Raw genomic sequence first — 25880 nt, 5'->3', positions numbered from 1 at the left:
CAGAAAGCCTCTGGATGCTTAGAGCTGGTTAACAGATGACAAAAGAGATAATGCCACTGATTTGTTTCTCAAATAAATCACCTTAGAAATGAGATACATGCAACACCATGTAATCATAAAAGAATAAATGCATTTCCTCAGTTATCACTGTTATCCATTTAATCCTATTCTACTGTTCTCTACCTAAACTTGCAATTCTCTCATAATTTTATCTTACCAGGGAATTAGAAGATGATTAGGTTGCAGGGACAGGGTTTAGAACAGGAAAACAGCACTCTCTTCTTTGCCTTCCAAGTAATTAGAGAAAGAAATATCTCAAAGTAAAGAAAACACACTTTATGAAATATTCAATGACAGCTTCCAAGAAGCCTTCATACCTTGTTAAAATACTGTCAGACTTTGCCATTGACCAGCTGTCCGTTGCACGTGAACTTAAAAGTATATACATTATTGAGATACAATTTTGTTTAAGCTAAAGAAGCATCATGGGACGAGAATTGTTTTCTGAGTAGGATTAGTAAAGAGTCGGGGCCTAAAGGTGTATGTCTATTTTAAAAAGAAATTTTCTGATTGCAGATAACTTCTCAATTTGATTTAGTGTCAAACGATAGTGATGGGGTTGATAAGTGAGCATTCATCGGTAATTCATCTTGTGCTGGTAGAAATTTACAGCAAAGCAGTGCTTTCCCAACAGTGACAAGCCCTATTAATCTTCTTCAGACACATTTCAATAGGTGTTCCCATCTGTGGCCAGCATCTAAACATTCTGGCATCACTGGCGACTTGAAGACACCTTCATTTCAAGATACACTCGTGAAAATGTGATACTAGATTGCACTCTATTTTTTAACCTAATTCTCTCTCCTCATTCAATTAGCCTTTCTTGCCTAGATTTTCTGCTCATGTGTAACATCATTTCCCAGGGAGAGCTCTCAAAGATTTGGTTTCTCAGAGATGCACAATCTCCCCCAAGGTTAACAACTAACAACTTTTTTACAAATTAAAATTGCATAGATTCCAGTTCTGGCAGTCACTGGCCTCAGATTGCATACGTCCTTAGAAAGTAGAACCTGCTCAAAAACAGCATTGAGAAGCCTAAGGAAAAGAGGAAGGCTAGAAAATCCATCGTGTTCATATTCAGAATGCAATTTATTATCCTGAACTATGATGCTTAATTTCAGTGCAGGGGAATGCTGGGAAAAGGAGAAGCAATTAGGAAAACTGAAAAAAAAAATGAAACAGCAGCCAAGTGTTCAAAACAGCCACATGTACTCAACATAGTCAGTCTATAGGATAAAACCCCTCTCTTGTTCCTTTGCATCTGCTGGAGGACCTCCAGTTAAGAAAGAAATACAATAATCACTTTAGGGATAGCTTATTTCACTTAAATTGCCTTTATCTACAAGCAACATGCTCTATCTGGCTGCAAGGTTAGTCTAGGTGAAAAATCTGGAGGGGGTGTTTGATTTTGGATTGCACCTAAGTGCTTTTTTGTGCCATTTCATCCTTATAATGGATTTGATCTTGCAAGGAAAGTGGATTTGAACAGCATTTTTCTTGTGCACTTTAGAAATCATTCAAAAGAGAAAACTGGCTTACATATTCTTAGTTTGGAAAGGTTAGATCTACCTGCATAATGAATGGATATTTTTAACTTTATTGAACTTTTTTGTTTGCATGTGATCTGACATGTATGTGTGTTACTAGTATGGGTGTATGTATGTATATATGCATATGTATGTGTGTGTGTGTGTGTGTGTGTGTGTGTGTGTATATATATATATATATATATATATAATAAAGATATTCATTCTCAGAAAGATCTCCCGCCCTCACACAAATTATTTTTCACAATAATCATCTGAGTTTGTTATGGATCTCAAAAACCTTATTGTAGGTGGCAAGTTTAAATGTGCCATATTAATAACTTGTTACCCAAGACAAATTAAGTCCTTATATGTCAAAAGCACTTGGCACTGTATTATCTACAAGTATTTATTGAATAAATGTTGAATCCAATTTCATTTTAATGTGACTGACTGTATGTTTCAGCCTCTTAGACAGAGATAAAAACACTCAGACCCATAACTGTGTTGCAACATTACACCTAACTTGTCTATTTCTATTATTGTCTCCTAACTTAGAATATGGAAAGAAGGCTTTTTTTTTGTTTTTTTGTTTTTTTTGTTTTTTTTGGTTGTTGTTCTGAAGAGCAAGGGGAGAGATAGAAAAACGGCTGGCATTCAGCCTAAAGAGAAATCATTGAAACAAATTAATCCTATGCCGTTTAAATTGACGTGGTAATCCATCATCAGAGAAGGCAAACTCTGAAAGTAATCTAGAATCTGCCCTGCTCTCTCACTAGCCCTGGAGGCACAAAGATGGATAGTAAAGGAAAGGGGGGGATCATAAAAGTTAGGGATGCCTTAGAAAATAATAAAATTGGTTATATCAGCTCTCACTGTCCCGCCTCTGAAAACCTTCTTTGGAAAGGAGAGGTTAACTTTCAATAGTTGTTTTCCAAACTTTACCTCGAAGTGGTAGGTCATCTGCAGTTGAGCTCAGAGAATCTGCCTCCTTCTTGAGGCTGCCAGCCTACGGACTAGAGTCTAACCACTGCAGGACCCACAGTTACACAGAAACTTCCCTAAAGTGGCAAGGGTGGGGGTTAATATTGGGGTTTCTTTGGGGTTTTGTTGTTGTTTTGTTTTTTGGTGGCCAAGAGTGGGAGGGAATCTTTTCTTCTCTTTTCTCCTATAATTATCTTGCTTTGCACCCAATGAAAAAGCATGTTATTGTAATTTTAAAGTAAAACTTCTGTAACATCCCTAAAAACGGAGGCAAGCCATCATGCCCTGTCACTTATCTGTGTTTTTTTATTCTGGAGGCTTATTTTTCAAATTTTCTTCACTTCAAAAAGCCTGTGATATGTTGTTAAAACTTGCTCAAAATTCAAAAATTATACAAAACTCAAGTGTCCCATCTTGGTAGATAGTTAAGATGAAAAAAGCCTTGTAAAGGGCTCCATTGTAAAAACAATGATTCTGTATTTCCAACACACTGAAGCCTAAGGTTTTTGTTTTTGCTTTTGTTTTCCTCTTTAGCTTGTATATGTAATGATGTTTTCTTTTTTGTTATTGGGTTTTTTTTGGGGGGTAGTGCAGAACCTCACCTCTTTACTATTGTCTGGACATAGAAATTTGAACACAGAAGTGAATATTATTTTCCAATTTAATAATGCATTAAGCTATAAAGGCAAGACAATTTGAAAATATTTTTTAATCTCAAAATCTGCTAACAATAGACAGTGTGTGAAGACAAAAACCCAGATACCTTAATGCCAAAGGCAAGAAGGCAGAAGGACACGAATGTAAACCATACCCAATATCTGCCCTATTTAAATTTATCTAGGATAGAGTTTCTTCTAGTTTATTAAGAAAACTTTACATGTTCCTGAAACTTCAGAGTAAACATCACATCTTTTCTCTATAATTAGAATTTTATTCACTTTTTTTAAAAAAGGATGAATAATTCTTGCATATGGACTAATGCTTTTTTAAAGTATTTAAGCATAAAAGACAAATTAGAGGCATTTCCCTGCTAAACAAGAAGAGAACAAAAGACTCTTATATAAAATATTCATCCACAGCCATGCCAGTTGCAATTTTACAAGTTGTTCGGAAAGAATAGATTCAGGTGTTTGTAAGTGTGTTTGTTTTTAATGGAACCTGGGAAATTTAAATAGTAGCTCTTCAATAACTGAACATTCAATTGCACTTTCTGAGAAAGATCTGATGCCTTTGAATTTGTTTTCAATGTATAAACAATGTAGACTTCAACACAGTAGTATATGATTTTAAAAGCTATTAAATTAATCAAAATCATATGAAAAAAGTCAATGTGTAACTAAGCATAATTCTTGAAGACTATAAAGAAAAACATTGTTTAATATTTTTTAAACCCCATCCCCCCTCGCTTAAATTTCACTTCTTTCTATTTGGATGGCAATATGGCAACAAAGTATATGCAAAATAAAAATTTCCACCATAACTTTTGGAGTCAGTAAATACATTATTAACATGCATTCTGCAAGAAATAGGGTTGCCTAAATTTTTAACTTCTCCCTGACATGTGATGTAATGTGGTCCTGCCAATAAATACCCAATGTGACATTTATCACTGAAGTCAATATTTTCTTCCTTTTACATTTTCACTTTTGCTTTAAACTATTTTAAGTGATATCATCTCAGTCAATTTACCTCAGTCAAGCACATTGTAATCCCTTTGATAAGGTTGATTAATTTATTATAAATTGTAATGTAGGGATAAGAAAGGTAACTTTCTGTGTCCTATATTCAAAAAAAAAAAGATCAGTGTAAATTTTATTTAAACATTATACTTTGTAAAGCCTCAAGTTGATACTTCCTATGGTCAAAAAAACTGAATATTATGTTAGCCTCCTCTCATTTTTGCACAGAAGTCCTTTATTTTTAATGTGTCCGTTCAACATTTCAAGAAACCATCCATTTAAGAAGAGAAGTGCAGTTGATAGTTAATTAATTAATTATGTTTTCTAAATTCATACATTATGTTTTTCTATTATGGCAGTATATCTGTCTTTGTCCATTTACTTACTTCTCTAATTATATGCTTTATATTGAAACTGGGGTTTTTCAGCCTTCTAAAAACCAATAGAATGGAAATTAGCCCTTATTTTCTCCTTCTGAAATTCACCTTGAGTTTGTGGCTAAAGAAAATTAAACAAGATAAATCCCCTTTGTTGTTCTGTTTGTATTTTCTTTAAGTACACTGATGCAGCTAATTAACAATATAAATTTATCTGGATATTTGCCTTACTAACACCTTCACATTTAAATGACTGGCACTTGAAACCATTTGATTAATGCCTTTTTTGACAAACCAAAAATGAACTGTCATTTTAAAGATTTCATTACCAGTCTCCTAAGAGAAAAAAATACAGAATCAGACAACCTTTCCTCACTCTGTCCACTTCTAAATAAGAACTGATGTCCACATGGCTTTAGGTGTCTTTAAAACTTTCTCAGCTGGAGTTGCCTTGCAATATAATATTAAAAGCATATATAGACCACATCAGACTTAGTTAAATGGGCAACAAATCCCTTATGCTAGCATCTATAGCTAGAGCCTATTCTCTTTTAATTCTTCAATTCATTGAAAAGTAAAATAAACAGAGTAGCATATTGTTGAATTTTTAAATAAATATATTAGGCAAAAGATGTTCACCTCTTGTTTAAATGCCCTGCCAAAGCTACCAAACTGAAAACTGACATTTTTACCTTGAAGTATCTTTCCATGATTCTGCAAGGCACAACAGCTTTACCATTACTAAGTTGCTTCAGCTTGTATTTCAACAATAGAGATTCCAAGGAACTCATTCAAAACTCTTTTTTGCACTGTTTTCTGCCAGACCCCCAACATGTACACATGAGTGACAGCCTCTATCTAGTGCTTGAGTATATAAACCTTTAATCTATCATGGAACTTCTACCACCATAAGAATATATACACACCCATGTGCATATACCTTCATGCACATAACTATTATATAACTACTCATTAAAAATGCCACCAGGTGTGAAACCAGCAGAATGGATTTTCCTAATCTCATCTAGATTTTATGGCTATAATTTGGCTACTGACAAGATTCTAAATTAGCTTTTACTTAAATGAAAGAAGGTAAAACATGTATTAGGATTTGGGTTTTTTTTAAAACCTCTCCCACAATAATTAATTGTTGCATACATGTTAGAATTGTTTTTAAAGTGAACTGGGTGGTCAGTTAAATAGAAGAAAATATTTCACTACATTGTGTTTTCTTATTCCCTTAAGTCCATCTCCGTGGAGTGAGCTGCCTTGATGGATGAGACTCTTGTCTCTCAGAATGGAAACCCGCTTTCCTAGGAAGGGTGGGGGTGGGGGAGGACCAGTGAAAGACAGAGCTCTAAAATCCTTGCAGCTAGAGTGAATTTACCTTCTCTCCCTCCCCCTTCTTCCCTTTCACCCTTCCTTCCTTTTTTGCTACAGCCCCTTTGGTACATTAGTGTAGTTAACCTTCGCTCTGGCCGAGACCAAGAAGGGTTAATGGAGACCCGGCTTCTGACAGCCTCCAGGTCAGCGATGCTCTCGAGCTTCCATCGCAGGAATTAGAGGATTACCGAAGAATGAATTCGAGGCACCAATCGCCTCACACCTGAACACATCACTCCAAGCCTTTGGGATTCATATTAAAAAAAAAAAAAATTCTCCCTTCTGCAAAACGGTTAATTAGATCTGCAGTTACATTTCCTGTTGCACCGAGGAGCCAAGTAGGGCAGCCTGAACTGAATTCCTCAATCTGCCAAGGAAATCGAGCAATTTGGAGAGAAGGAAAATAAATAAATAAATAAATAAATAAATAATAAAGCCAGCAAGCTATCGGTTTCTTCAGGAAGGGCAGATTTTTAGGAAAAGGTTAAGAGAGAGAAAGGGAAGAAGAAACGAAAAAAAATCTTCCCTTTCCTCACCTTCCGTCTCCCCTTTTCCCCCCGAAATTAGTGCCTTCTTGATTATTTGCAGCTGTTTCGAACCTCAAGGTTTGTTCACAGCAGCGACCGATGCCTTCCGCTTCCAGAAGTGAAAAGCCATTTTCGCGCTAGGACTTTGCTGCTTGAGTTTGGGGAGAAGGTTTTCTTCTCCTTCCCAGCAAACTCCACCCAAAGCCTTGCTAACTTCAGCGAGCCCCGCAAACCTTTGCGCCCTGGCACTTTAGGCTTCTGCACCCAGCCTTGGGGCCACAGAACCATTTCTCTCGCTGGACTGTCGCTTGAGACCCCCCAAAAGCTGATTTCCCGCCCTGGAGAGGACGGGGACATCCTGGGGGCGTCGTTGGTGTGCGTCACCCTGCCTCTGCCTTCCTGCTCCACCTCAGACTTCCTCCCACCTGCCTAGGAGCCCCGAACCTGGAATCCACTGGCCCTGCGGTCCGCAGCGGGTTCCGCCACCCGGCGGCTGCCCTTGACACTGGGTGGGTGGGATGGAGAGGCAGCCCGCTGGGCTGGGCCGCTGCGTCCTCTCTGGAACACTAGGGGAGACGAGGGGGCAGAGGTGCATCCGGGAGAAAGTTCGGGGATGCTGCGTGGCGCGGCGGGGGAAAATGCAACCCGTTTGGGCCACGTCGTTACTCCGGGAAGCTGCCTGGAGAGCCCGCGCTGTGCGGGAACCTGCCAGCATCTCCACGCCGGGCCTGCGATCCCCTTCCGTGGCCACCTGACCACTGGCACTCGCGATGTAGAGCCCCGTGGCACCCAAGCCCTCTGTCCCGCGGCGACCCGCGCAGCTCTCACCCAGCGCCAGCCCAGCCGCGCCGGGACGCGGCGGACTCCCTGCCGCTGGCTGCGCCCTCGCGTCTCCCGTCGAGGAGGGAGGGACACAGGCCTGCCCCCGGGAGTTCCCTGGCGGTGGTCGGGCCGCCCCCCTCGAGGCTCGCTCCCCCCTCTCAGCCTCGCCAAATCCCTGAAAGCCCCGGCCCCCTTCGTCACCCCGGGGGCTTCTAATCACTCCGTATCGATTTCCCTAACTCTTTTCATCCAGTTGAAGACACATCTTAAAACACTCCAGCCCGGAGTGTGCTCTGGGCTTTATCCACACTAATAAAATGATTTACCCTTCTCTCTGCGCTCTCCTCACAGAGGAAAATCGTTCGAGCCCCGGCTATTTGTGTGTGATCAGTAAATATTTAGTGCGGTGACATCCTCAGCTAGGCTTCTGATCGATTCGGGGCCCACCGGGAGGTGCGCACGGTCAGGGCGGGGCCGCGCCGAGCCCGCCGAGGGGGCTCCTCCCGCCCTCGCCGCTGGCCGCTGATTTACGGCCTCTGCAACCAGCAAAGGGGGGGCGAAAGCGCGCCGGGAAAATTGGCTTTTCAACCTTTTTACTTTTGACATTCAGCTGCCTCCCCAGGCTCTAATTCTCGCCCTACTCCCCCCTCCCCACCCCAACCAAGGGCGCCCAGTGCGCCCCGCGCGCCCTTCCTGCGGCAGCGCGCTGCGCTCGCGCCCTCGCGGCCCGGGGACCACCTATCACAAGCCTACGCCTCGACGCGGGGAGGCCCAGGCCACTGCCCTGGGAGTCGTCGCCTTCGGGGTGAAATGCACTCTGCCCGCCCACACCTCAGAGGGTCGAGGGGTTGTGGAGAAGCCGAGAGCTGCGGTGGCCCGGACGGGGAGCCACTGTCCTCGCTACCCTTTCTCAGACCCTCAGTCTTTTCCCCACTTCTGTGGCTGGTCCTCGACGCCCCTTGGGCCGGATGGCGTCGGGCGGGAACTTTACTTTCCTCGCAGAGACGCTCCCGTTTCCTTAGAAGCGGAAAAAGCGCTTAGCTTGGAGGAGTTGGAAGGGGGCCTCCTGCCCTGATCTTGGCTGCCAGAGGGTTGCGGCCGCGGCAGTGACAGTGTCCGCGCCCCCCCTGGCCTTCCCGAGGCGCACACTCCTTCCTTACTTCAGGGCCGCGCCCTGAATCTAGACACCAGGCAATGGGCCCGACCTGGAGTAAGGCATGGCACGCTCTCGCCCCCTCCTACGGACCCACCACCTCGGGCCGCTGCCTTGTCAGAGTAGGAGGATTTGAGAGATACTAACCCCCTGGGCTCCACCGCTCTCCAGTCGGGGGCGCGGGCCTGAAAAACTCCAACACTGTCGCCCACCTGTTAGCGGCCCTGATCCCCTCTCACCTGAGGCCGGGGCTTCTGCAATTCCCCCCGGGTCCAGGGAGGGAGGTGAGCCACCTCGCTGGTTCACGCACCCCTCCCCAGCGCTAGCACCCTCTCCTTTGTCGCACACGTGATTTTCTAAACCGCTTTATCTGCAGACTATATCTTTATACTAATGCATACTTAATTGGTCCGTCTTGACTGTCCATATAAAACAATTTAATTAGGGTGCTTTCTTGCTTTGGAAAGCAAAGAAAAAAATCTGCCCAGTGCTTATTGTATTTAGCACCAATACAGGCAGAAAATGTAGCACAAGTTTTTGGTTGAAAGAGCACCTCTGTGCCCATTGAAGGGCGTTGATCCGAAAAGACAGAAAGGACAAGTAAAATCGATTTGAAGCGACCCTCTCTGTCCCTTTCACACCATTCAGAAACTCCATTCCTTCTAAGACAAAGACCAGCGCCTTGGGAATTCTCAGGGAAAAAGAGGACTCCAGTCCCACAAGCCTAGGGCACTTTTTAAAAACCTTCAATATTGCACTTAAAACCCGCTCTCGGTTCTGTGCCCCCCGCGTGCGGGTTTCACTGGCACCCCCTCCGAAGCGTCAGGCGGCGTGGCTGACAACCCCCCACTCCTCTGCGGGCTCGGCCTTCTGGCCAGGCCAGACCAGGCTTTTAGGGTTAGTGCAGCCCTCACCTTTGACCCCCAAGATCGAAGTGGCTGCCACACTGCAGAGTGCAAAGCTACAACTCAGGCCAGAATTAAAACAAAACAGCAAAATATTTCTCTACTCCCAAACCCAGGGAAACCAGTTCTGGTTCGGCCGCCTGAGCCACCTTACCCAGTAATACCTCACTCAACCTTTTTTTTTTCTTCTTCTTTTGCAATGAACTGCCCTAGCCACCTCTAAAGGAGGGAACTTGGGTTGTCAGGGCTGCATCGCTGGGTTGCGGTGAGTTGTCCTCCATTAGGAACCCAAACGCCAGGTTATCCGACAGGCGCCCTGGCTGGGGAAGGCAGTCATCGATCAGACCTGGCAGGAAAGGGAGGAGGGAGAGGAGGAGAGAGGAGGACAAGGGGAGGGGAGGAAAGAGGCTGAGCTGTGATCACCTTCACCTGCCCTGAGCCCGGCCCCCCTGTTCAACTAACCCTTGACCTTCTGCTGGGGTTAAAGGGGGCGGGGGTGAAAGGGAGGGGGGCACCCCCAGTTACACAAGTGGCCTCCTTCTATAAGAGAATGAGTTCATCACCTCCCCAGAGAAGCCTCACCATCCATCCACTCGTATAACTAATGAGACAAACCACAAGGAAAAACTTCTGTAGCCCATATTTATGGTATTAATGAATAGTTAAAAAAAGATTTACACTTCTTATGATCAATATTCTGAGTTATTTCCCTCAAAGTATATAATTACAGTGTCTTCAGAGTTTTCATCATTGTTTGAGGTGGCAAAACCATTTGTAATTTTCATTAGCCAGTAAACATGTAATTAACATTCAGCACTGTGTTTAACTTAATTCCTGTTTAAGACAAGGACAAGAAGCAGCCGAAGAGGGTTAGTTCCATTTGTCAAGTCTGACATACATCTTACCATAACAGTTTCCTAAAATAAAAGATCCGTGTTTCCCCATTATTCTTCTCTTAAAACAAAACAAAACAAATCCATTAGTTAAAACTGTATTAAACTGCGAGGGGAAGCATAGTTTATTCTCAATTTTTGCTAGTTACTGTATTCCTGCTTCCTTTATTCATTTTGGGAGGTGGATGAAGGGAGGGGGTGAATTAAGCATACATTATCTGAAGACAGAAAGTGGGGAACCCCTCCCCCAAAAGAGATAGGTTTCCTCTTCAAGAAAGTTCTAGAAGGGGAACTGGGAAGGGGGGGCATGAATCTTCAGGGGAGAGGGAAAAATCACTTGGGGGGGGGTTGAGTTAAAAGTAGAAAATGAGGATTTCAACGGATTCCTAGGAAAAATGTTGCCCTCCTGTTTCAAGTTCTATCTTTGATCTAGGGTGAGGGGAGCCTGTCTGCCAGTCTGTGAGGCTGCTGCTTTTTTCCCCTCCTCTCCCACCTCTGTTTTTTTCCAACTTGCTTTAGGATTAGCCTCCACCCCTCTCGACCCCAAACAGTGGAATTTGGCTGTGCCTTGGGTCGTCTTTGCTCTGCAATATCGCCTATAGTTGTTGGCGGTTTTCTGCTGAGGCTGAGCCGTTAGCTCCAGCCTCCGACTAAACTCATTAAGTTGGGAGATTTTTTTCAATTGGACGGGTGTTTTTAAAGTCTCGTCTTTCCAGCCCCAAACAAGGTGTAACAACGCACTCTTCCTTCTAAGGAATGAGATGAGAGACAAGGATCACTCCAGACATCTCCTACCTACGGTTTGGGGTTTTTTTTCTTAAAGGCGAGGCTTGCATTCCTCAGCAGCTATGTACAAAGCTCCCTGAAAGCTCGTCTCTCTAAAGTTACTGTGCAGGGCTTTCCAAGGCTGAGAGCGCCTAATACATGGGGAAGCACTTCCCTGAGGTGGAAGATCTCTCCCTTCACCTTTCCTCTTTTTCCCTGCAGGCTAGTGCCTACTTTTTATCAGTTTGCACAATCGCTTAGATAAACACCGAGGAGGAGATTCTCTTTAATTATCAAAGACACATCTTTTCAGGGGGCCAACAAAGCATTTATTTCACCCGCCAAACTAAAGGAGAGTTATTCCAGTTTAGAAGGAAGATGCAAGCGGTTTGGGACCTTGAACAAGGCAAATATGGTTTTGGTATGTTTACTTACAGTATTTTTTTCTCTCTCTCTCTCTCTCTCTCTCCTTTCTCACTTTCCTCCTTGTGCTGTGTGGGGTTGGGGATGACTTGGGGTTTTTCAAAAAATCGGATTGCTAACGTGTATGAAATGCCTAGGACTGTGGTTTAAGGTGTTCGGGGAAGGGGGGACAGTCAATTCAATGCCTTGCCATATTTTATTACATGTGTGCGGTAGGAGAGGTGGTGGGGGGCGGGGAGAAGGGGAAAATACAATTGCGAAGCTGCCAAAATATGATTAAACCGAAGCGTAAAGACTACGGTGCCTCCCATCTCCTCAAACTCATTTCCTTCTCTAGAGCAAACTAAAAACCAGTCCTATAAACGTGTTTTTCCAAGCAATAGACGACTCGGTTTTCTAGCAAAGGAGCTGCTAGGCTCTCACTAAGCGTCAGAATTTACTGTTCGATCTGCCTCTGCGCTGTATTTTGCAACCTTGTGCAACTGACATCCAGCCAGGCAGGGAGGGAGGAAAGCTCTGCCCGGCGCCCTCGGCCGCGGCTCCGGGAGGAGAGCGCTCGGTTAAGCTAGGAGAATCGCAACGAGAAGGGTACTCACCATCGGGCGGGGTGGTGGAGCTGGCGTGCGGATTTCAGGCAAACGTTTACCTTTTTGCTGTCTATTACAACCGTGTCGGGCTGACTTAAGCAATTCTGTTCTCTGTCCAGAACGTTCAAGGAACGGTTCCTCATTTTTAAAAAGCCAGCGAGAGAGACGACAGAGACAGAGAAAGAAAAAAGAGAGGAGGGGGTGAGGGGGACGCACATAAACCCAGTTCAGAAAAAAAAAAAAATCATCACCTCTCCGCCAGTGACTCAGGAAACGCAGAGGTGGCGAGATCGGAGTTCGGTCCAACCAAGCCAGAGCCAATTAATTTTAAACCCTGAAGAATTATTCAGATTAAAATGTACAGAAGTTTCATTCTGCTATGCCTACGTGAGCTCAAAGTCGTTTCCCTTTAAGAGCTCTTTTCTTTTAAAGTTGCGTTTTAGGCAGCGAGGACTCTTACACTAGGGGGCAGACAGATACTGTACTTGCTCCAATCTTAAGCAATTTTTTCCCTCCCAGCATATGCTCTGATTTAGCACTGTAAATTTTTCAGAGGACCCAACTCTGACAGCCCCTGGTGATTTTCAAAGTACCACAAGCCAGTGGTTAAAAATTGCATTGACTTGGAAGTTCAGAGAGACACAATGGAAGCCCCTTTCTCTATTCATGGAGCTCCAGTGTGGTGGAAGAGAAAAACACACACGGACTAGATTGAGGGGAAGGAGGAATTCAATGAATCCTGGTGGACAGAACTGGTTTCTACTGAGTTCAGAGTTAATCTCGACATTTGCTGGGGTCTGTATTCATATTATGATTTAATTTGTGGAGAATTACAGCCACTTTCTGGAAGAAAATCATATTCCTGGGTGGCTTTTTTTCCCCCTACAGTAAAACAAATGTTTTTTCAACTTTCTCCGGCCAAATTAAAGCTTGCCATTCTTCTCATTAAAATAAATTTACATCTGCAATAAAAGACTGGGCTGGATTGTCTAAAAAAAAAACAAAACAGCAACAGCATATTGATATTTATCTTTTAGCCTTAGAGCTGTTTTAATCAAGGAATATAAGCATCTCAGAAGAAGACATTTTAAAATATTTTCTCCTTGTTTTTCTTCTCAGTCTGCAGTCTTCTCCCTTCTTCTATACAATAAATTAACTACAATTGAAATGGTCATTTTTTTTTTGTTTTTGTTTTTTAGCTTTTTAATAGCACCCCCATAACTGAATGAGTCCTAAAATACAGAGTAAAACACCTCTGACTTATTGGCAGCCCTGTGGTTGTATGCCTAGCAGGATCCAGAGCTGTAGGAGATGGTTGGGAAATCCTTCATTTTAAATCTGAAGCCATCAGAGCGTACTTCAAATACCAAAAATCTCAAAGTGTCCTGGAGAAGCTCTTCTTCCTCAAAAATTTCCGACTGCATGTTTGTAAAAGGTGATCTTGCCATGGAAGTGTCTGCACCCAAGAGGCGAGTTTAGGATTTCCTTATAATCAATTATTTTTATCTTCTATTAAATTGAGATGGGGATGCCCATTAGATTTTCTATCTCAACCCCAGCCCTACCACATCTCTGCTGAGTTTGCCCCTAATCTACTGACATTTGTAGCATTAGGAAATTCCTCAAATCATAGAGGTTGAAAAGAAAAAGAGTAAAAAAAAAAAAAAAAAAAAGCACAGCCTTCTCCGAAATGATTTCTTTTCCATCCTTCTTGTCCTCTTTAGGAGAAAGTTATATTGTGTCTCTAATCAACCTGAAATTTTCTGCCTGGCTTTGCTCTATGGCAATCTCATTACACGCCAGGTTTATGATAGCTCAGTGTCCACTATAGTTCTTTTTTTTTTTTTTAAACAACTTCCAAATAATCCCAGCACCTGCAGCTTTAGTGAAATATGTGATTTCAGCGGAGGAAGGGTGAGGGCTAAGGAGGTTTCAAGAATGAAGCATAAGGAGAATCTTTCCTTCCCTACAAACTAGCGCCTATCTGCCTACATCTTCATTTACTTCCTACCTCGTATTCTCCCCATGTGTGTAAAGGGTATTGAATGCAAAGTACAATCTACACATGTCAGTTATATGTATGGTTTATTTTTTTTAATCCTTCATCACTCCGATTTTTTAAACTATCAAGGATGCTTTCCTATGGTCATTAATTTACTCTTTATGTGTGTTCATGTTTCTGGAAGCTTAACATGTTTTGTGTAAAATATCTTAATTGTTCATAAACCTGGTTGGATTACCAGTCTACAGTTTTTTCTTGGTGCAAAGAGTGTATGATGGAGTCACAATTTTGTTCTATAAATTTTGAATAATCATAATCCACTAACTGGTCAAAATCCAACAGACAGGTTACTGATTTGGAATACAGTGTGTTCTGGGGGGCAATTCTAGATGTTTGATGTTTAAAACCAAAAGCCCTGGAATTCAGAGACATAACTGGCTGGATGATTTTAGCACATTGAGCAGAATGGCACAGGAGATGAAGTTGTTCTCATTGCAGTGAATCTCTTGAGGAAGAATATGGCTTGTGCGTGATTCCTGTGAGTTGTACTTGTTATTATTCCCAACTTGGGGCAGAATCTCTGGGTGTGTTTTAATGACTGTATGAATGCTTAAAAGGAACTTGAGGAACAATGAAGTCGTACTCTACTGTTCTATTACCTAGAAGCATAGTCGCTGAAGCCTTTGTCTGTGTACATTGACAAATGCGCATCTGATATATGTACGCTTACATGTGTGTACAGAGGGTATGCACAGAGGACGCTGGGAGGCTGCCTCCGCTTGTCCATCAGCGGGCAGAAAGGTCTTTTCACCTCTCACCAAGACTGGGTGTGTGGCAGGACGTGGGATTGGGAGTTAGCTGAAACTAACGAGAGAGGATAAAGTTGAAGAAAATTAATTGTAATTGCATCATGACAATGAGATGAAGTCTATTTCTGCTTCTCAGCATCCGAGATGCTTTATTTGAGCAATTAAAATGTCAGGCCACATTCCTGTGAAATGTTAACCCTACAAGGAAAACACAGCCACTGAAAGGTTCCTTTTCTCTAAAAAAAACGAAAGAGAGAGAAAGAGAAAGAAAGAAAGAGAAAGAAAGGAAGGAAGGAAGAAAGAAAGGAAGGAAGAAAGAAAGGAAGGAAGAAAGGAAGGAAGGAAGGAAGAAAAAATAGCCACCAAACCAAGCAAGTGATCAGAATAGACTAAGGGAAGGGTCTACCATCACCCGGATTTGACCAAATATTTCGTTTGGAAAATGCCTGCAAGCTCGGCTCGAGGCACCTTCCCATCCTCACCCACTACCCCTCTGCAAAGAAACCAGGGAACTTTTCTCTTTCTCTGGCACTGTGGGCATAAAGATGCGCTGGGAGTCCCGGGTGGTGCGCGAGCGACGGATTTGGTGGCATTGCCAAGTTGCGAGAGTCGAAGTCCTCGATTCCATCCAAAGCCTCTCGCGGAGCCTTTAAGAGGCGTTGTGTGTGCGCGCCGCGGTCCTCTCCCCTCTGGGGCGGAAACCTCGGGTGCGGGGTGCGGAGAGAGCTGTGGCCGCGCGCCCGGGGCCGGTGTGGGCCCATCCCCCGCTTGGCAGTGGCGGCGACACAGTCGCCCCCTCCCCGCCCCCCTTCGCCCCCCGCGCCCGGGCCGCGACACCGCTCGCGCTAGGACCGGGCTGAGCCCGCGGCCGCCATGGCGGGGCCGCCGCGCTCCGGCCAATGACGGCGAGGGGGCGGTGCGCGCGCGCCTGGCCAGGCCAACCCCGGCTGCTGCCTTATAAGGCGCGCCGTCGCCATGGCAACGTGCGCTAAGTTGCAGCAGTCGTGTCAAAGTTCACTATATAGAGAGCTCAGTGAGCTGATCGCGGAGAAGCCACTTCTGCCAGCCCCGGCGCCTATAAATCGCATTCCCTCCCGCGCCCCCCTTTTTAGCATATTTGATCACTTTGATTCTCTGTTCTTTTCTCTCCGCGGTGTGTGTGTGCGTGCGCGCGTGTGTGTTTTCTTCTCCTCCTCCTCCTCTCCCCGAGTTGTCTTCTTTCTCCGGGTGCCGTGCTGCCTTTTTTCCCCTCTTTCATTCTTTCTCTCCGTCTTTTCCTCCCCCCTCTGCGCACGAAGGATGTGCTTCTAGGTGGTGATCTGCCCTCCTCTCTCTCTTTTATCATTTCTCCCCCGCCGCCGGCGAGTTGACTCTTTCCCTATGTGTGTGAGGCGGCGGCGGCGGCAGCAGCAGCAGCAGCGGCTCCGGCGGCGGCAGCAGCGGCAGCAGCGGCTTCAGCGGCGGCGGCGGCGCTAGACGCGGCGGCTCCGGGCCTGACCCGGCGGCTTCGGCGGCGGCTCCAGCGGCGGCGGCGGCCCAGGCGGCCCGCAGGGAGCGGCGAGCGGCCTCTATCCGGCGAAAGCGGGCGGCGGCGGCGGCCGGAGCAAGCGAGGCGCGCGCCGGGCGCCTGTGGCAGGCGGCGGCGGCGGCCCAGAGCCAGGACGACGCCGCGCAGCGCCCGACGCGGACCACTTTCATGCTGATTCCCCCGGACCCGGGCAGCGCTCCGGCCACTCCGCGGGCCGCCGGCCTCCGCCCCGGCCTGCCTGGCTCTCTGGGCGCGCCCGAGACCGGCGCCTCTGCTCTCCTAGTCCTCCTGATTTCGATGGCTTTCCTGAATGGCTGACTGTGGGCTGCCCTGGACTTGGCCCCCGGACAGTCGCCTCTCCTCCTCCTCCTCCTCCTCCTCTTCCTCCTCCTCCTCCAACTCCTCGGCTGCACACCAGCTCTGAGAGCGAGAGAGTGAACGAGAGAGGGAGGGAGAGAGTGAGAGCGAGGGAGATCTTTGGAGAGATTTTTTTTTTTTTTTTTTGCCTCCTACTTCTGTCTTGAAGCCAGACAATCGACTTGCAGCTCTCCCTCCCCTCCCTCTCTCTCCACGTTCTGCGCCCACTTGCTCTCCCCCGGCCCCATCCCCTCCCCTCCCGGCGGAAAGCCCCCCGAAAGCAACAAAGCTGAGCCGAGAGAAACAAACAAAACAAACACACCGGGCCAGACAAGCAATCGACAAAACTTTGCAAAGCAGAAACAAAAAAGGAAAAACTAACCAACCTCAACCAACCAGACCCCGAGCCACCCGGGGCGCCCTCTCGCACCCTTGCACACACAAAAGGCGGCGCGCCGGAGCCCGAGACCCGGGAGCCGCCGCCGCCCGCAGCCAGGGGAGCAGGAAGTCCGGACGCGGCCCCCATAGATATGGCAATGGTAGTCAGCACGTGGCGCGACCCCCAGGACGAGGTGCCCGGCTCTCAGGGCAGCCAGGCCTCGCAGGCGCCGCCCGTGCCCGGCCCGCCGCCCGGCGCCCCGCACACGCCACAGACGCCCGGCCAAGGGGGCCCGGCCAGCACGCCGGCCCAGACGGCGGCCGGCGGCCAGGGCGGCCCTGGCGGTCCGGGCGGCGACAAGCAGCAGCAGCAGCAGCACATCGAGTGCGTGGTGTGCGGGGACAAGTCGAGCGGCAAGCACTACGGCCAGTTCACGTGCGAGGGCTGCAAGAGCTTCTTCAAGCGCAGCGTGCGGAGGAACCTGAGCTACACGTGCCGCGCCAACCGGAACTGTCCCATCGACCAGCACCACCGCAACCAGTGCCAGTACTGCCGCCTCAAAAAGTGCCTCAAAGTGGGCATGAGACGGGAAGGTATCGGCCTCTCATTTCTACCCCCCTCGCCTGGGGTCCCGGGGCCCTGGGTGCGTTTGGCTAGCCTGCTCTGGGTAAGGACACGGAAGCCCCAAGCTCTTCTCTTCGTATTGCAGCTGAAAGGGGTTTTATACTAGAAGCAAGTTCTGCATTGGAACCCAGATCCCCAAATCCGCATGCTTTGGCCGACTGATTTCCTCTTCTACTCTCTCTTCGGGCTCTTTTCATTTTCTTTGCATTGACTGCCAGTTCATTCGAGTTCGCCTTTCTGCAAGTGATGGGGTGTTGTTTGTTGTTGTTGTTTTAAAGCCTGGTTTACTTCTCTCTCTTTCCTCTCAGTTTTTTTCTCTCTCCTTGTTTTTCCTGCATGTTCAACACATGTCCTTCCTCCCCACCCCTCTCCCCAACACCCACCCGCTCAAAAAAAAAAAAAAAAACAAAAAAAAAAACCCCAACAACCTGAGATTGTACTTTTGTACAGGAGGTTCAAATTACAAATGGCAATTTTACGCACTTCGCCGTATTAACGCTGCCGCCCGGGCAGCACTCATGTGACCCTCCGTGGATTAACATTCGGCTGGAAAAAAAAAAAACAACCCTCTGTTTTCTTTTTTCCTTTCACTTTTGAAAGGAGGAGAGCGCGATAGGGAGTAGGGGAAGGGTGGGCGAGGGGCTCTGGGCGGCTGCTTTCGCTCTGCGCGAGTTGGGTCTTTGTGATATGAAATTCGCCGAGCGCCGCAAGCCGTGCTCGGCCAATGGCGCGCTCGGCGCCGGGCGCGGGCTCCGGGTTGGGGCGAGCGAACGCCGCGGTTTCTTTGTGTTTCTGCGAGAGCGACTCTCCCCGTCCGGCGTCAGATAACAGCTCGTGCCCGAGCCTGGCCGGCTTTCCCCGGCCCTCCCGGGCCCTCCCCGGGCTGCGCCGGCCGCCCGCTCCCCGTCTCTCCCCGGCTTCCTCTCGCCTCGGCCGGCCTGTCTCTCCGCCCTCTCCCTCCGTCTCTCTTCCTCCGAGCACACCGATTAGGCTGCCGCCAGACCTCGGCTCTCAGCTTGTCTCTCACCGGGGGTGGCCCGCGGGGCTGGGGTTGCGGGGTTGGGGGGAAAGCGGTTCCGGGGTGGCCACAGGCCGTCCGGGGTGAAGCCTGGTGTCTTTTGCAAAAGCGTCTCACCCTTCCCCCAGCCTCGCCCCTCCCGCTCCCTCTCCTCCAATCAATAAAAAATATCAGCCGTTTAGCAGTAAGGAAGAAAGATGCCCCCAGAATGCTCCATCCCTCCCATCGTGCCGGGGACCGCGAGGCAAAGCGGCCAATTCTGGGTCCTCGGCCGCCCAGCCCGGAGTGGGCCTCCGAGGCCAGTGTGCCGCCCTGGCCGCCAGAGCTTGCCTGGGTGGTGATTTGAGAGGAGTGCAGCCGGGCTCCCGGCGACTCCCAGGTCTGTGGCCCTAGCGCGCTGGTGAGAGGGGCAGGCCTGCCTGTTCCTGCGCCCCGCAGGGTCTGGGTCAGGTGGGGGTCGGGCTGGGGCAGACCCTGCCGGGGGAGCAGCGGAACGAAGCTGGTCATTAACTGCGGAGTGTCTCCTTTCCTCCCTGCAGCGGTGCAGAGGGGCAGGATGCCGCCCACCCAGCCGACCCACGGGCAGTTTGCGCTGACCAACGGGGACCCCCTCAACTGCCACTCGTACCTGTCCGGATATATTTCTCTGCTGCTGCGCGCCGAACCCTATCCCACGTCGCGCTTCGGCAGCCAGTGCATGCAGCCCAACAACATCATGGGCATCGAGAACATTTGCGAACTGGCCGCGCGGATGCTCTTCAGCGCCGTCGAGTGGGCCCGGAACATCCCCTTCTTCCCTGACCTGCAGATCACCGACCAGGTGGCCCTGCTTCGCCTCACCTGGAGCGAGCTGTTCGTGCTGAACGCGGCACAGTGCTCCATGCCCCTCCATGTCGCCCCGCTACTGGCCGCCGCTGGCCTACACGCCTCGCCCATGTCCGCCGACCGGGTGGTCGCCTTTATGGACCACATACGGATCTTCCAAGAGCAAGTGGAGAAGCTCAAAGCGCTGCACGTCGACTCCGCCGAGTACAGCTGCCTCAAGGCCATAGTCCTGTTCACCTCAGGTAGGAAGGAGCCCTGCCCTCTCATGCCCAAGCGCTCCTAGCTCAGAGTTAGGGCCTAAACTCTTCGGAGCCCCCAGAACTAGCCCAGCCTCCCCCTTAAAAAGGCAAACTGTCTGTGCAACTTGGAATGGGAACTTTGCATAGCTGTTGGGGCCCCACCAGGCCTGTCCTGGGGAGGGGGGAGAGGATAGGAAGGCTGGGTTGCAAGAAGGATGCTTCAGACACAGACTCAAAATAGGCCATGGGGAAGCCTCTCAGGCCTGTTCCCCTCCCACCAGACTAGGATGCATGCTTCTGCTCCCTCCCTTAGCTCAGGCCCTCTGGGCCAGCTGAGCCTGTGGACTCTCCTCTACCCCATGGCTTTCTCTGTCACCCTGGCTGAGCCTCTAGAAGATGCCCCTAGGCACTGGAGCAGTCCTGGTATCATCCCTGCAGGGGAAAGTTTGCCCCTGCAGGAGAAAAGTTTGCCTGCTAATTCAGTAGGAGTTGGAGCTCCAGGCACATCCAACCTGAGGGCAGCAATTTTCAAAATCATATTTTTATTAAAACAGTGCAGACTGCCAGGAGAGGGGAAAGAGCTGTCAGAAAGGGGCAAGAGAAAGAAAGGGGCCATCATAACTCTTCAGAATGCCTGTAGGGGGTTGAAGACTCTGGCCTCCCGCTTCCTCTGCCCAGGCAAACAGTTAAGGCAATTTTCAAACAACCCAAAGTGTATGCCAACTTGGGCTGGGTATGAGTATTGCTGGAGCTATAAAACCATCATTGACTGCATTATGAAATCTAATTAGTTTGCAGGTAGTTTAACCTGTGTGAGTAATAGACCTAATATTAATTAACTCTTGAGGCCAAACGATTGTTGAAGGTGTCTGGCTTACCACTTTGGGCCACACCTGAGCCTTTTGGCTGCCTCCAGGCTGAGTTCAGCAGAGCCCAGGTGGGTTGAAATCACCCTTTCCACATTCCTGTTCTAAGTTGTCAGCTGATCCCTTTGTCACGGCTGAGAGGGGAAGGGGTTCCCAGTTCAGGATAACAAACATCTGGACCTGGGTAGGGCTTGGAACCTAGTCACCCACTGCAGGTTTTGCAGCTTGTAATCAGGACACGAGGAGAGCTGTGGAATTCCTGTGGCAGACAAAAAGATCCACAGTCTCTTCCTTACTGTTCCAAGGAATTCTAGGGGCCCAAGTCATTAGCTGAATCTATTGCAGGTTCTGAGTCCTTAACCCACTGTCTTTTACATATTGCTGCTCTTCACATAAAATCCACTGCCTCCACTGCCACCCCAAATTCTGCCTTTGAAAGTCCTTAGGTAGTCAATTAAAGGACAGTGTCTGGGCAAGGAAGAGCTGTATGCAGAGGCTTGGATCTGGATTATTTTTCTCGGGGGACCTGTCATAACTAGAACATTTGCCTGATGCAGAGGTACAGGCAGGATCTTCCCCTAGCCTATAGCCACCTTCACCCCTTCCCAAAACCCTAACCCAGCCCAAGTTCCCAGACCATCTGGGTGGTGGTTCATTTCTTGATATGCTTGTTAGCTCTTAGACTTACCCTTGGTCTTCCAAGGAAAGAAATGCCTGATACTGTCTTAACAGTTTAATGTATTACTATTTGCAAAATGTAGAGGCCTGTGTGGAGAATGCAAATCACCTCACAAAGAGATAAAGGTTCCTGTTATCTGATTCTGAGACAGTCCGCTGTAAGAAGGAGTCCTATGCAAACAGATCTGTTAATTCCTGATCACAGACACCAATGCATTCTGTATACATGCAAAGTCCCAGATCCACACATGAGGAGATTGTATGTGTGTTCTGTTTCTTGGGGTGGACGTGGTGGCAGCTCTTTTTGAATATCTGCTTTAAGAACTCACAGTATGCATGTGTTAGCCCTCGTCTTGCCTGGGGAGCCCCCAAAGGTCAGGTCACAACCTGCACCGCCTTCACTGAGAAGCCTCTCATTTCAAAGGCACTTATTGTATTTTCACGTATCCGAAAAAGAAAAGTGTTTTCCTGAAGATAACGGGGAGGGGTCTCTTCTTGGAGGGACCTGGGTTTAAAAAAAAAAATAAGGGGGGGGGTGGTAGGAGAAAAAGGGAGAGAGAAGAAAAGGAGGGAAAAGAAACAGCTCAAATGAACAGAGAGATCACAGTTTGCATGGCTGCCCTTCAATAGGCTAAACTGACAAGATCAGTTTTAAAGGGCCACTTAAATCAGTTTCAAAGACTGGAGAAAAATGAGTCGCCCTCTTTGGGGAGAATCTGAGGCTGGGTCGTGGGCGCCATTACCCGGGGTTGGGCCAGGTTGTTGCCCCCCCCCCACTATATAATTATAAACCAAACTGTTATTTACAGAGGAGGAGGGGGAGGAGCACTGACAGTTTTGGTTTCATCTGTTTGTCTGTCTGTTTACTGACCTGGGCCAGATTTACCCAATGCACTTTGCTTGGGCCTCCCAGTGACCAAGCCTGAGGACTCGGACAGGGAAAGCCTGCAACGCATTGAGCTGTGTTTTATTTTAAAGCAAATACCCCAGGACCATCTCTTGCGGTCCCCGCCTCCCCAAACCCCCACCCCACCCCAGTTTTCAGTATGTAGGCATTTGCTCCAACTCCGGTTGGGGCAGTTTGACAGAGCACTGTACACACACCTCATGTGACCCATTTCAGACCTCTTAATCTGATGACTGAATTCTTCGTCTTCTTCTTTTTTTTTTTTTAAACTTTCTTCCAGATGCCTGTGGTCTCTCTGATGTAGCCCATGTGGAAAGCTTGCAGGAAAAGTCCCAGTGTGCTTTGGAAGAATACGTTAGGAGCCAGTACCCCAACCAACCAACGCGATTCGGAAAGCTTTTGCTTCGCCTCCCTTCCCTCCGCACGGTCTCCTCCTCAGTCATAGAGCAATTGTTTTTCGTCCGTTTGGTAGGTAAAACCCCCATCGAAACCCTCATCCGGGATATGTTACTGTCCGGCAGCAGTTTTAACTGGCCGTATATGGCAATTCAATAAATAAATAAATCAAGATAAGAAGGGGGAGTGAAACAGAGAGAAAGAAAAGGCAAAAGACTGGTTTGTTTGCTTAAATTCTTTCTATTAAGAAAGGATATAAAAGGATGTTACAAGTTTGCTAAAAGAAGAGAGGGGAAGAATTTAATGGACTGTGAATTTCCAAAAAAAAAAAGACTGTCAAATGAACTTTTACAGAATGCATTAAAAAAAAAAACAAAAAAACAAAAACTCCTGTGTCGGTCAGAACAACTTGCTACTTATCATTTTTGTATAAAAAGGAAATTAGTCTTTTTCTTTTTTTGGTAAATTTTGGAAAAATATTGCTAAAAGTGCATTTAAGGAGATTGGGAGAAAATTAGCAGAATGGAGAAAGTAAGTCTTTTTTTTTTCCAAATTATTAATTGTCCTGTGTCTATGTACCTCTAGCTGTTCTTTTTTGTACTTTTCTGGTTCCAAACCAGTTTATTCTGTGGTTCTATAATAAGTTTTGATATAATCTTGGCTTCTTAAAAACTGTGTATCCTTAAAATATATGTTCTGCAAGAATTAAAACTCAGTCCATGAAAATATCATAGGAAGACATAAAACTTTAAAAGGCAACTCAAAGATGATGGAAACGCACTTACAAGTGGTGACCAAAAATTTTAGGTGAAGTTGAGCACTCTAATTTGAGAACTGGAGGAACCACATACAACACTTAACTTCCCCTTCCCGGCCCCCCCCAAAAAGATACCATGACAAACCTAGCTTTTTAAAAATATTTTAAGAAAGAGAATGAACTGTGGAATTTATTGGCAGCCAAGGAATGTGTCCAAGACACATGCTGAGGTTTTGAATAAAAAGTGAACTTTTGTAATTTGAATTGGGTCCCGCTTAGTTCTTGAATTGTTATGAAAATCCTATATCTGTTTGTATATTTGCAAACCCTTTGTATTATAATTGTTGATATTTTCCCTTTTTAAAAAATACCATTGAAATCAGCATGACAAAATAACACTGTTGGCACTTATAGGTAACGTGATTGATTCAGTATCTTAGAGTTTACAGTTTGTGTTTTAAAAAAACTGAAGGTTTTTTTTTAAGTGCAACATTTCTGTATACTGTAAAAGTTATAATAACTGAACTGTTTGGTCGAGTCTTTGTGTGTTATATTCCAAGGAAAATTGAAAGTATTCAGAAATTAAAATATTATTTGATATCTGAAACCTGTTTGGCTGTCCCCACTCACTGTCTTTCCTTCGAGAAGCCCCTGTGAGCTCTCACTGAGCTGGGCCGGGGGCTCTATTTGTTTACTCCCCTCAGCCAGTTTGTTCAAAGGTAGACTAGTGTATTTGCCTGTTTAATTTGAGTGTGTGTGTGGGGGGAGCTGAAGTTAATGGTTTATCTATGGTTTAGGAAGTGCCATACTGATATAGTAAACCACCCCCATTCACCTAATCCTTCTTTTAATTAAAAATGGATTTTCCAGGAAAAAAAAAAAGGCCCTTATATTTGTCACACTTAAGTGCCTGCTTAGGGAAGGTATTGTGAAAAGTATTAGAAATCTTGAGATCAGTATCTATTTTATGATCAGGAAAAAATACTGTTTTGTACATTTCTGACAGTTACGCAGAAGACCGTTCAAGCAAGCTATCACAGCCTTGTAAATAGAAGGCAGTTGTTTGCAATGAGTTTTTCCTTAAGTAGGTGTGATTTTTAAAAATATTCTGTGGTTCTCATCTAGTGTGGTTGTTGAGAGGATTTCAAATTCAGTGATATAGCTTAGAGCGGCTGAAGGGTTTATTTTTAATGTATATATGATAACTTGCAGTTGGCCTTCCTCCCCCCTCCCCCCGTACGTTCATTCTGTGAGAGCATGACCACAGGTCAAGGGAATCTTTTCCATTGGAGTTCTGTACATAAAAACACATCGACATTTTGACATTTCAGATTGTGTAGATGCAGTCTGTACTGCTCTTGGGATCCTTTGTCCTTAAAAGCCAAATTAAGAAAAGGAAGAGAAAGAAAGAAAAAGAGAAAGAAAGAAGGAAACTTTACAGGGTGTGTGGATTTGGAAGTATCTTGTTTTGGAGTCTTTTCCTCTTTCTCTTTTCCTGGTTCGGAGGAAGCTCGGTGTGTGGGAGCTTTTGCAATTTTTGTTCCTATTGAGGCTTTGCAAAGCAGCCCCACCACTATCCCGTGCCGTGGTTTGATTTTAAAAGGGGGTGGTGGGTAAGGGGATGTGAAAAAAAAGGGATCATTTTGTAAAGTGTATTAAACTTTGATACTCAGTTCCAGTCAATACATGTAGACCAGAAAAATCTGTCTGATTTGTGCATTTGAGCGGAGTTCTCCATCTGACCCTCAGCTTCTTTCTGTAGATATATACATACATAAATATAACTATGTTCTTATGGCAGAACATCGCTGACCTCTAGATCGAGGTTTTGTAGGTTGTTTTTTTTCTCTTGCAAGTGCTATCCATGTGAGTGTGTGAAGTTTCTCTAATAAGTAAAACACAGGCCCTTTTCCTTGTTTGTTTTGTGTTAGTTTATTGTAAACAGCCATTTGTTGTAAATTATTATTGGCATTAAATTATAATTTATGATTTTCAAAGCAAAAGACAGTCCCTGTTTTATTATGCTTTAAGCATGTGTTCTAGACGTTGGAAATCTCTCTCTCACTCTCTCTAAGTTTCAGCAGTGAGCTTGGGGTCTGCGAAGCAGAAAAACAGGACCAAAATTTTTTCAAACGGTTAAAACAAAACCCCTTGTATATGTTTAGAGTGGCCGGAGGAGGATCTGTTTAGAGTCTTGAGTTTGGTTTAAGTTTATTGCATTTAAAGAAAGTTTTTCTTTTCACGCTGAGTTAGAACAAAAGATCTTTGCTGCGACTGAATTGGACAAAAGACGAGGGCTGGGACCCAGCGAGTGCGTTCTGTGTGAAATTGACGAGATCTTTAAAAAAGCTGCTAAACATGGCGACTCTTTCCCTTTAAGTGTCTCTTTTTCCTTGCTGTTTTTTTTTTTT

The 25880-nt window shown here is 46.3% G+C and overlaps 2 protein-coding genes across 14 annotated transcripts in view; one reads left to right on the top strand and one right to left on the bottom strand.

The window, feature by feature from the left end:
* The window catches only part of LOC309626547 (uncharacterized protein), a gene marked incomplete at its 5' end in the record, with an annotated part of 44846 nt that extends 28253 nt beyond the window's left edge, over positions 1-16593 (bottom strand). Inside the window, one exon of one of the 11 annotated variants that reach the window (XR_014243259.1) lies at positions 12094-15724. Coding sequence is in view for 2 of the 11 variants with exons in the window: in XM_082387329.1 (XP_082243455.1) it covers positions 16237-16593 (357 nt within the window). Of the gene's footprint in view, positions 1-9570; positions 10309-11509; positions 11525-12093 lie in introns of those variants that run through there. The other 10 variants (XR_014243260.1, XR_014243261.1, XR_014243262.1 and 7 more) reach the window with 10 other exon arrangements.
* On the top strand, positions 10860-25472 carry NR2F2 (nuclear receptor subfamily 2 group F member 2; the record flags this gene model as incomplete). Of its 3 annotated transcripts, none has more annotated exons than XM_082387326.1 (3): positions 10860-11495; positions 19341-19868; positions 22597-25472. In XM_082387326.1, 3 exons carry the CDS (start codon positions 11453-11455, stop codon positions 22869-22871), a joined length of 846 nt encoding a protein of 281 aa, XP_082243452.1. In that variant the 3' UTR covers positions 22872-25472. The 3 variants fall into 3 exon arrangements, with proteins under 3 accessions (XP_082243452.1, XP_082243451.1, XP_082243453.1); XM_082387325.1 differs by lacking the exon at positions 10860-11495 and adding an exon at positions 17311-17752; XM_082387327.1 differs by lacking the exon at positions 10860-11495 and adding an exon at positions 19052-19180.
* Between the last annotated feature and the right edge of the window lie 408 nt (positions 25473-25880).

Source organism: Balaenoptera borealis (assembly GCF_965194805.1).
Source record: "Balaenoptera borealis genome assembly, chromosome: 3".
NCBI classification, from domain to species: domain Eukaryota; kingdom Metazoa; phylum Chordata; class Mammalia; order Artiodactyla; family Balaenopteridae; genus Balaenoptera; species Balaenoptera borealis.
Note: the sequence above shows the minus strand (reverse complement) of the source record. Positions and strands in the feature narration are given on the sequence as shown.